Source organism: Primulina huaijiensis, chromosome 18, assembly GCF_012295235.1.
Source record: "Primulina huaijiensis isolate GDHJ02 chromosome 18, ASM1229523v2, whole genome shotgun sequence".
Taxonomy (NCBI): Eukaryota; Viridiplantae; Streptophyta; class Magnoliopsida; order Lamiales; family Gesneriaceae; genus Primulina; species Primulina huaijiensis.
The window spans coordinates 4,125,336-4,137,206 of record NC_133323.1 but is presented as its reverse complement, the minus strand read 5'-3'; the positions used below and the strand labels follow the sequence as shown (position 1 = coordinate 4,137,206).

General features: G+C 33.4%; 1 protein-coding gene across 7 annotated transcripts; it reads left to right on the top strand.

The window, feature by feature from the left end:
- Window positions 1-5,755: 5,755 nt before the first annotated feature.
- On the top strand, window positions 5,756-11,288 carry LOC140964724 (uncharacterized). 7 transcript variants are annotated; one of them, XM_073424624.1, is made up of 4 exons: window positions 5,820-5,866; window positions 6,014-6,079; window positions 9,980-10,964; window positions 11,077-11,288. In XM_073424624.1, the coding sequence occupies exons 3-4, from the start codon at window positions 10,055-10,057 to the stop codon at window positions 11,106-11,108; spliced, it is 942 nt and encodes a 313-aa protein (XP_073280725.1). In that variant the 5' UTR covers window positions 5,820-5,866; window positions 6,014-6,079; window positions 9,980-10,054; the 3' UTR covers window positions 11,109-11,288. The 7 variants fall into 7 exon arrangements, with proteins under 7 accessions (XP_073280723.1, XP_073280725.1, XP_073280726.1 ...); XM_073424625.1 differs by having other exon boundaries at window positions 5,835-5,866; window positions 6,034-6,079; XM_073424621.1 differs by lacking the exon at window positions 5,820-5,866 and adding an exon at window positions 6,203-6,359 and having other exon boundaries at window positions 5,878-6,079.
- The last annotated feature ends 583 nt before the right edge of the window (window positions 11,289-11,871 follow it).

The following is an 11,871-nucleotide window of genomic DNA, read 5'->3' as shown; positions in this document are numbered from 1 at the left end:
CGAGACTACGAACGAAAGGTATAAGTCAATGTGGTATTGGGAGATCGACTTGAGTAGGACATACTTGAGTTTCCCTAAATCACATACTTATTCTGATGTTTTATTATTGTGTTTATTGATTTGATTAAAATGCATGTTCTATGGATTTATAGGAGCATGCATTAGATGAGTAATCTTGTGACAGAAGTACCTGATAGTGGCGGGATCGCCACGGGCACATTGCACGATGTCACAAGATAGTGTATTGGCGATAGGGCCACAGTCTGTGACGGATAGGTCAGGACACTGGATGTATGGTTATATCGACGTGGATAGAATTGGAGTTTCTTCTATTACTGTTGGTCGATATAGGAATACCAACATCTGGAAACCGGGATCCCTAGACTAGGATTGAGTCTAGTCTGAGACGTGGAGTCACGAGTTTATTTACAGTTTGATATTGATTCATGTTTCCGATTTGATACATGTTCTTGATATCTATTTCATGAATTTCTATCGATTATATGCTTGCATGTTTCTTTGATTTATACTGGGAATTATATTCTCACCGGAGTTATCCGGCTGTTGTCTTGTTTGTATGTGTACATGACAACAGGTGGGACAGGATCAGGGTCGAGGAGATGATGAGAGATCGAGATTAGAGTGGAGACTACGGACTTGACCTTGCTGTAGATAGGATTCAACACTTGACATTTAGTTGTTGAACCTTAGTTTGAGTTTGATGTTTGTTGTACAAGACCTGTACTTTTATACAGATATGTATATTAGATTGAATTCCATTACGTTCCGCACTATATTTAAAAAAAAAAAAAATGGAGACCCAGATTAATTACATTGATCCAATTGTCCCAATGACGATTAAGAAGATGATTAGCGTCCGGGTCCCCACACATATGATCATGAGTGCCACGAAAATTAAAATTTACATAAAATTTTGACATACCTAATAAATATATCGAGAAATGGATATAACAAATAGTCAGTCGGAAAGAAGTTGAGAAAAGTCACATGTCATGCGATATTTTTGTTGGTCGAAAATAAAAATTTAAAATGTTTTATATAGATTTATAATAGACTCTTATAACAATTTGAGTTAACTATTTTTATGAAATGAAAATAAATACAAAATAATTTTTATAAGAGTTTATTGTCTAGTCCATAGCCGAGAACGTGTACCCAATAATGTGCCATGCCATGCCATATTAAGTGCACAGGAAAACAAAAGTGTGACATGGAAAATTTGACGGAAGTTTGGCAGCTTCAACAGTAGTTTGGCGGCTTCAACAGCTTATTACAATTATTCTGTCCATGACAGAGGAATGGAGACGAGACGAGACGATATTTTTTGAAATTTTTAATTTTTTAAAAATTAAAAATATATATTATCCACTAATCTATAAATACATACTCTGGCGATGAGGTAAATGGACGGTTTGAAAGTCTAACAAATTGGTCGAAACAATTTTTGCGTGTGACGACTTCATTTGAAGATTAATTAAGTTGATATGAATCATTAGTGTTTTGTGCACGATTGTATGCTTGTACAATTGATATAAAAGATTTGTGATTATTATGTTATATTTTATGTATTATTTGGATGACAATGATGCAATTATATTAAACATATAATTGGTATTAATATTTAAATTTATTGACATGAGTATTTTGGTAAAAATAAATTGGTGTTATAAAGCCACACGAAATTATGTTAAGGAGATTTGTCTTAATATAATATAAGTGTAGATATATTCCACATTTCCCAATTTCAAAATCTACCATATAATGCTCAATATATATTCATCAATTTTACTAATTCTTAAAGTATATGTATATCATTGAGGAAGTATTTACAATTTTTTATAAAAAAAAATATTTGCAAATTTTTTTTAAATTATTTGCAAACATCCCTTAAATAAATTTAAATTTTAAAATATAATTTTTTTCAAAAAAAAAATTATATACGTCTAATCATTATGTGATAATGAAAAAGAAATATGGCAAATTTGACACAAAAAAAAATATAAATATTGTTTTAAAAAGAGACGCTGTTTCTGTATGTTTTTAACCCAGAAGAACATTAAACATGGCAGTGGAAGACAATTGCGCTAGCTTGGGAGCAAAACTTGCCTAACTAATTAGTCTTACAGCCGACCCCTTCACCATTATCCGCAACGAATTTAAGTTCAATGCAAATTCTCAGGATAAATTATATTTTTTGCCATATAATTTGTATTTTTATCAATTAATTAAAAATATCAGTACACTAATTTGTTTTTTCAAAATATTTTAGTCATTTTTCAGTGGAGCGCTGACGTGTCATGAGACACATCAACAATGCACGTCTCCATGTCAGCCATTTTCGATTACACATCATTATTTTCCAGCGTCATGTCAACGCTCAGTGAAAAAAGTCTAAAATTGAAAAAAAAAATACAAATTAATGAACTAACACCATGAATTGACTTATAACAAGAAAGAAAAAATAATTTTTCCCCAAATTCTTATCTTAAAAAAAAATTTATTGTAATTTGTATCATTTATCCCCTTAAACCAGGATTGACATGCATCCAAGGAAACCTAGATTAATAATTAATTTCATTATTATGGGTACCATCGAAAAAGATAAGAATGATGTAATGTCCTACCTTAGACATCAAATTTGGTGGGAGAATATCGTCCAAACCTATCCACACACGCCTCATCCATTTCATGTAGATGGTGGTCTCCCTGTTGGGAATTTTATGGGACGAAAAGGATGATGCGTGATTGGATAGAATTAGATGAATTCCAAGCAGCAATGGATATAGCTATATCAAAATTTAAGAATGTCCAATTTACATTGAGATTTAGCTCTAGCGGGAAATAGTTTGTTTTCTTGAACTGTGAATATTAGAACTTGATTTAGTTTATTCGAAATCTAGATTAAAAATTACTATAGGTATTAGTTAAGTTTTTGGTAGCTCATTCAGTAGAATCACGTCATTTGTTGGAATATGTATATTTAAGTCTCATCAATATTTCGTGCACTTGTTTTGTTTTTAGGGTTAGTTGAACAAGCTTTTACTTGCCATTCTTTGGTTTGTCTTTTGTGCACTAGTCTCAACAATTATATATATGAGTGTAAGTTGGTGGGTACCGCAAGATGTTTACATACATATTGAACATCTTGTGAGATGCCCACCAACATGTGCTCTTAATATCTAGACTACAGATATATAACTGATCACATGGACATCTATGTGAGTATCACCAAGAATTTTAACAGATAATTTGGACATTAAAAATTTAAAACCGGGTCTCTTTTGAGACGGTTCGATCTTATTCATATCCACAATGAAAAGTAATACGTCTATTATAAAACATAATATATATGTTTCATAGGCCGGTCGGATGGAAATCTGTCTAACAATATTAATTCTTGAGACAGTCTAATGGTAATTTTTGTGAAAATTTAAACGTTCTTCAATCTATTTTTAAAATTTTTATGTTATAATTATAGTATGAACAAAATAATTTTAAAATTCAATAACATGTTTATTTGAAAAAAAAATTTCTTAAATTTTAATGTACCAAGATACAAAATAAATACAATATATAAAGAACTTTTTAAATAAATACACGTAAAAATAATTCAAAAAATCGAAATTATATTACACATTATCTAATAAAATAATTTAGTCATACAAATTTTTTATTTTAATGCCTAACATTTCGCTTAATTTTATTATTAAATAGAGTGGGTCTCATGTGAGACCGTCTCACGGATCTTAATTTGTGAGACGGGTCAATCCTACCCATATTCACAATAAAAAGTAATACCCTTAGCATAAAAAGTAATATTTTTTCATGGATGACCCAAATAAGAGATCCGTCTCACAAATACGACCCGTGAGACCGTCTCACACAAGTTTTTGCTTATTAAATATTGGTATACTTTTAGTCTATTGAGGATATTATGTAAGTATATACTTATAATTATATACACACACACACACACACAAAGTGTATAACTATACTTAGATAAGAGTGTGTCTCATGTGAGACCGTCTCACGGATCTTAATCTGTGAGACGGGTCAACCCTACCCATATTCACAATAAAAAATAATAATCTTAGCATAAAAAGTAATACTTTTTCATGGATGACCCAAATAAGAGATCCGTATCAGAATAACTACCTAGAGAGGACACCAACTTTTTTTCCAATTTCACCCTTATATGATATTAATATGACACTTTTATTTTTTGTTTTTTTTTAATTTCAACACACACTTTTATTTTTATTTCAACAATTCAAATATCAATTTAATCCCTCCATAATTTTTCAAATTTCACTTTAATTCATCGATAATAATAAAAAATATTGTACACACACGCATCGCGTGTGCATAGTAACTCGTCTAAATTAAGCCAGATGACTAGAATTCCAAAAATATATGACTATATGTACATAGGGTCATGACTAATTTGTATTTCACTAAGATAAACCCCTAAGCACCGTTTAGCTGACATAAATTACTAGAGAGGGTGAATAATATAATTGAAAAAAACAAATATACAAATAATTTTTTTATTTTATCCTAATTTAACGATGTTTTAATAATATATTAAAAATTATTGTAATTAGCGAATACATTTAATGGTAGAGACATATTATTAAAATAATTAGATAAATACCAGTATATATTTCTATTCAAGAATTTTCTAACTTCTAATCTCCAGTAAATTAATCAATGACATTACAATCTTTATTTATCATATCATATCTTAATAAAGAAAAAAATGTGATACTCAACAACTTAAAAATAAAGAACTACTGGAAGGACATTTTAAATCCAAATGAAAATCAATTTTTATCATGCATGCTAAATGTGGTTTAGTGTCACTTCTATGCAAAAATTGTTCCTCATACCATTAGTACTGGGCTTAAGTACTCCCCTGATAGATTTCCACCAATACAGGAAATGGGTAAAATTTTGGAGAATAACTAGAGCAAAACTTTTTTTAAATAACTCTCCTTAAATGTATTTGAGATTTTAAAAATATTCTATCAATGTTATTTTATTAACTCCCAATATATGACATTCATACACAAAAAAAATACGCTAGCATTTGGTACCTACCTTATTTTTTAAAATGATTCTCATCTCAGATAGTACATAATGTCTAATTTTTAAAATATATTAAATTTTAAAATTTTATAAACTCGTATGTCTCTGTTACTAGTATATATATGAAACAAAGAAAAAAATGTTGGGACAGTTAAAAAAAATTAATTCATAAGCCTGGCCCAAAGTGATTGGGCTAAGACCATCTCCAATCATGGCACCACATTGGTGCCACACCATTGTGGTGCCATGATATTTCACTCCAATCCAACACCAAAACTGGCGCTCGATTGGAGCAGCTCTACAAGCTGCTCCCACAATTTTTTTTGTTTATTTTTTTTAATTTTTTTTAGTTTTTAATTTGATTAATTTAATATAAGTGTTTAATATTTAATTAATTGATATTTTTTTGAAATTTTAATTATAAAATTTTTAATATTTTGATTAGAAATTAATTAAGTGTAAAAATAAAAAATAAAAAACACAGANATAATATTTAATTATCATTATATTAACAAATTATAAATAATTAACATAAAATAGAAATATTAATATTGAAAAAAAAAAGAATATTCTTGAAATATTTTATTGTAGTGTAAAATATAGTGTAATGTGTTTGGAGATGATTTTAGTGTAACGTCAATATAGTGCAGAATGTAATGCATTGGATTGGAGATGGCAGTCCTATGAATCGATTCATTTGTAGTTATCGCTCACCAATAACCACCGTCACCCCTCTGATCATCTGGAAGCTGCTCAGGTGCTAATAATTTTCTCCAATCCAATTTATCTTTTCCGTTCTTAGCAAAATTCCTATTTTTCTGAACATCTTTTCAGTTGCGGAATCGAATTTTTTTACTCTGTTTCGTGATATTGTAATAGTTGTGGTATGGTTTCTGAAATTTAGTGCGATGTTGATCACGACAGCGGACGGAAGAAAGGGGTGAGATTATGTAGGAGCTTGTAGTTTAAGGTTTGGGTCTGAAAATTTCGTACTTGCTAGATTGTTTCTGAGTTATGAAAATTATCTTTTGACCTTCTTCGTCGATATTTTGATTTTTGAATGCATTTTTTAATCCTTTGATTGCTGTAATAGAAGCCAAAATAGCATCGGGAACGGATTTAGTTTACGCAAGTGGAGTCTGGATTTTTTTCGATATGATTTTAAATCACCTTCATGTATGAAAGAGGGCTGCTTAATTGACGGGCGAAGGAATTATTTCAATTCAGTGAAACGCCGAGTAGGTTCGAAGGTGAGTCCGCCGGACTCGCTAAATGTCAACCCAGCTTGATTTGAGCTGAATGAAATTTTAGACTTTCCGAGCTCTTATTTTATGCAGGTCACAAGCCCAAAGTTAATTTTTAAATAATTTTATAGAACATATATGAAATAGAAGTTCATATTTTCAGTATTGTCATTATCAGTATATGAAAATATTATCGATCTTGGGAGCCAAGTTGATGGTCTTCCTAGAGAAATCATCAGTGAACTAGATAAAGTATATCATTTCTTCTAGGGGTACAATCGGTGCTCGTCAAACATCCGAATGAATCAGCTCTAGTATACTTTTGCTTCTGATAGTAGAAGTGTCAAACTTTAATCTGTGTTGTTTGTTAGTAACACAATGCTCACAAAAAGCTAATGACACTTTTGTAAGTCCCGGCAGCAGCTTTGTTTCTGAGAGAATTTTCAACCTTTGTTCTGACATATGCCCGAGGTTTCTATGCCATAACACTGTTAATTCTTCTCCTAAATCAATCGATGCAACAGTTAGTTCTACCTCTTTCTGTGTTTTTCCCAAAAGTACATACAAGTTTGTAGCAAATTTTTCCACCCATAAGCGCACCTTTCACAATTTTCATGATCACGTTCTCGATACGGGTTTTACACCCGATATCATCCAATTACCCCAAAACAAAAGATTTTTCGTCAGTCTCTTCACATGTCGTCCCTCATGTATGATGCGAATAGTGTCATCAAACATTTTATTTTGATAGTGCCGACCCCAACGATTTCCAAGGCATAATCATTTCCTATGAATACAGATCTTCTTGAGACTGGTTCATAATAATCAAATCATTCTCTCCGACACGTTATGTGCCACATCGTTCCTGAATCCATAATCCACATGTCACAAATTTTTTGCCCGTCTTCTGCAACTGTTGCTGCTTCGTTGAATAATATCTCACCACCGCCCGAAGTACCGACCACATTTCCTTGAGAACTTTTCTCGATACGCGTACACTCTTTCTTGAAGTGTCCTTTACCGCCATATTTAAAACAATAAATATTTTTCTTCTTACTTATCGATTTTGATCTACCTCGTCTTTGGCTCCTTTTGGAGTCGGTCCATAAATCTTCCTCTTATCATCGGTAAAACCTCTGCCTTCTTCGAAGTTACCAACCTATCTTTCTTATTCTTGCACCGGCTTTCTTCTCCGAGAACCGCAGTTAAAACATCATCGAATTTTAGAAACCTCATAAGAATATTGTTGGTTATGTTCATAATATGTTGATCATATGAATCTGATAGACTTTGAAGTAGAAGCTCCGTTCATTCATTTTCATCTATTTTATGCTCCACTGAAGTGAGTTGGGCAAATAGAGTATTTAGTGTTGATATGGTTAGTCATCGATGAGTATTCCGCCATCCGAAAAATATAAAGTCTTCTATTTAGGAAAATCTTGTTGTGTAGTGACTTGACCTCGTACATCTTTGTCAGAGTATCAAAGATAATTTTTGCTGTTTTTATCTCAGAAATACTTACCTGTACTTCGTCTGTTATATTGGTGGTAAAAGGGTATGATCAGAGAGAATGCATTGACTTCAATGCGATATTTTCTCTTGTGGTTCGGCTCACAACAGTCAGAGTAGTGTTGGCGTTGTGTGCGGTGTTTGACCTACATCTAGAACTTCTAGATGTGAAAACTGCATTTCTTCATGGAGATCTTGAAGAAGAAATCTATATGCTTCAGCCAGAATGTTTTGCGGAGAAAGGCAAAGAGAACTTGGTTTGCAGGTTGAACAAATCTATGTACGGTCTCAAACAGGCGCCGAGGTGTTGGTACAAGAGATTTGATTCGTATATCATGAGTTTTGGATACAACAAACTGATTGCAGACTCTTGTACATATTTCAAGAGGTCTGATGACGATTATATCATTTTGCTGTTGTATGTGGACGACATGTTGGTAGCAGGCCCCAACAAAGAACATGTCCAAGGATTGAAGGCACAACTGGTTAGGGAATTTGATACAAAGTACTTGGACAAACAAACAAGATTCTAGGGATGCAAGTTCACCGAGCCAGAATTAATGGAAAGATTTGGCTTTCCCAGAAAAATTATTTGAAGAAAGTCTTGAAACGTTTCAACATGCAAGATAGTAAGCCAATTTCGACCCTTCTTCCTGTTAACTTCAAGTTATCCTCCGAGATGTGTCCTAACAGTGAAGCAAAGATGATGGAGATGTCTCAAGTACCATATGCATCGGCAATGTGAAGTTTGATGTTCGCCGTGATCTGTACAAGATCGGACGTTGCTCAAGTAGTGGAAACAGTTAGTCAGTATATGGCGAATCCTGGACGAAAGCATTGGAGTATGTTAAGATAATCCTTAGATACATTAAGGATATCTCAAATGATGCTTTATGTTATGGAGGATCAGATTTTACACTCAGGGCTATGTCGATTCAGATTATGCAAGAGATCCAGATTAGAGAAATTTACTACTGGTTATATGTTTACATTTGCAGAGGAAGCTGTAAGTTGGGTTTCAAAACTGCAGACAGTTGTAACGTTATCTACAACAGAGGCAGAATATATGACAACAACTCAATCTTGCAAGGAGACAATATAGACTAAAGGTTATTGGAAGAAATCGGGTATGACCAGAGAATTTTCCTTTGTTTTGTGACAGTGAGAGTGTCTTGCACATCGCAAGGAATCCAGCCTTTCATTCCAGGACTAAACACATTGAAGTTCATTTCACTTTGTTCGAGAAGTAGTAGAAGAAAGAAGTGTGGACATGCCGAAGATTTATACAAAAGATAACATAGTTGATTTTTTGATCAAGCCAGTGAACATTGATAAGTTTGAGTGGTGTAGATCCTCAAGTGGCCTAGCGGAAACGTAAGCAACAGACAATGGCAAGATTGAAAGGATGTGTGGGGATTTGTTTGATTCTCAATCAAAAAATCTCCAAGTGGAAGAAATGTCGGCAAAATAATGGAGATGGGGTTGGCAAATGAAATGCATTAAATGCATTGTGTATCAAATTTGACAGAAGCATTCAGATGGTTCATACGCGTTTTCACACCGACGGGGAGCTCTTCCTCTCATTTTGAAATCATCCCTTCATCGAGTTATCTCTCATCTTATAGTATTTGAGTGTTTAGTTCAATAATATTTGTGAGGTGTTTGTTCTTCTGTATTAAGAGAGTATGTGTTCTCTTTGGAAACACATTGAGTGGTTGTATACCACAAAATATTATAATGGAATTTTTTTCATCTTGCCCGTGGTTTTTAGCCTAATAATTTTTTGGGGTTTTCCACGTAAATCTCTGTGTCCAGTTTATTCTTTATTTTCATATTATTATCTCAAATTACCGCACGTGTGACAAACATGTCTAAGCCCGTGAACATTGTCATAAAAAAGTTTGTGAGTCAAACTGGTATCATGAGCGAGCTCTAAGCTCATTAACCCAAGCTCAAGCATCTATCATTCGAGCTCGAAGAGCTCTATTTTAATTTTCTTTTGTTGAATTTGAGCTCGTAAACTTCAAAATTTTTTTCATAGAAAAGGAATAATTTTGGCTATCCATTCTCTTGCATTGCTATAACCTGACGTCAATCCTTTGGTATTGCATTGGCAGCTTCAGCCTCCAGCTTTTGAAGCTATATTAATTAATCTTTGAAGATTAGAAAGTGGGCAAAAGCGAAGTTAACCCATGATTAAACTATTTGATTCTCACTGTCACCTTCAAGATTCGAGAATTTTGAACTTGTCCTCTAAACTAATCAAAGAGGCCCTTGATAATGGTGTTGTTCATTTTGCTGTAAATGGAGTCTCTGAGAAAGATTGGCATTTGGTTAAGGAGATGAATGACAGCTATCCTTGTGTCATTCCTAACTTTGGCCTTCATCCTTGGTTTATTCGTGAGAGAACTCCTTCTTGGCTTGCTACACTGAAGGAGTATCTTGCTACTACTCCCTCAGCTGCAGTTGGAGAGATCGGCTTAGACAAAGGTTCTGTAGGGAAGCAGATTGATTTTACTGATCAAACAGAAATTTTCCGCCAGCAGCTTCAACTCGCTAAAGAGTTAAAAAGACCAGCATCAGTCCATTGTGTCCGTGCTTTTGGCGATCTTCTTGATATATTGAAATCTACTGGTCCATTTCCTGCCGGCCTGGTGCTGCATTCTTATCTAGGTTCGGCAGAGATGGTCCCTGAATTCTCTGAACTGGGTGCGTACTTTTCCTTTTCTGGGTTTCTCATGACGATGAAAGAAAGTAAGGCGAGGAAAATGGTGAAGTCCATCCCTCGTGAGAGGATTTTGTTGGAGACAGATGCACCTGATGCTCGTCCAACGTTAAGTAATCAAGACTCGCTGTTCTTGGTTGAAAGTGATGTTTCTGAGAAGAAACAGCTTACTGATGAGATTGGTGATGATGGTTCGGATGAAAAAAGAAATACATCGTCACAACCAGAAAGAACCCTTAATCATCCTGCTAACATTCATCACGTACTTGCCTATGTTGCACATTTATTGGAAGTCGAGGAAAAAGAGCTTGCCGAAATAAGTTATCAAAACGCAGTACGCCTTTTCTCGTACGAGGGCTCAAAGTTGATGCATGATGGTAATTGAACCGAATCATTTCTGTTGGAATTGATTTTTCATTTTCGTTCATAAAATTTCGTGACTCCGATCATAAGATTCTTCTTCCTGATTTTGTTCATGCTCTGTAACAGGTTCAAGTAGCCAAAATGAGACTGAAAAGTGAGGTTCGGAAGGTGTCAAAGATCATAAACTTTTAGTCGAAATTGTGAAATAAACTGCACTCTACTTTTAGGTGGTGGGCACTCTGATTTACACATTGGCTCGTTAATGTAACATATTTCTCCCAAAATACAACACCAACAAGGCAACACTGACCGTGAATACCACGTGATTTGTTTAATAACTGATATTTATTTTCTCGCCCTTGACTTCTTCCACCCCGACATTTGTATTTACCAGCTTCTCCGCATCGATTTTCCCATCCACTGCAACGTGGTTGTCCCCGTTGTAGTCGCTTGTAGGGGACACAAGAAAATACAGAAAATTAACGTCGAGTAAGCAAGAGAATTGGAAGACAAACATTATACATGATAAGAATAATGTTATGAACTCTTTTTTTTAAAACAACATTAAATAAAAAATACATGAATGCTATAATACATACAAGGGGCAAGGCCGCCTGGCTTTTTAAAATACTATATATATATTTATTATTATTGATGTTTTGCACTTATCATTTATAATTATAATAAGTTTTGTCATGACGTTGACGAAGTAAATATAACCAATTTCGTGAATCTTTCGGAGGACTTTACATTTGGTAACATCCAAAGTATTGATCTAATAATTATAAAAGAGTGACATATTTTATATCACATAAAAAAATATACGTGACTTCTCATAATCGTTAGATCAATTTTTAGATTAATAAATCAATATTTAAAATAATGCCCTACAAACAAATCGAAATAATCAAACGAAATCAA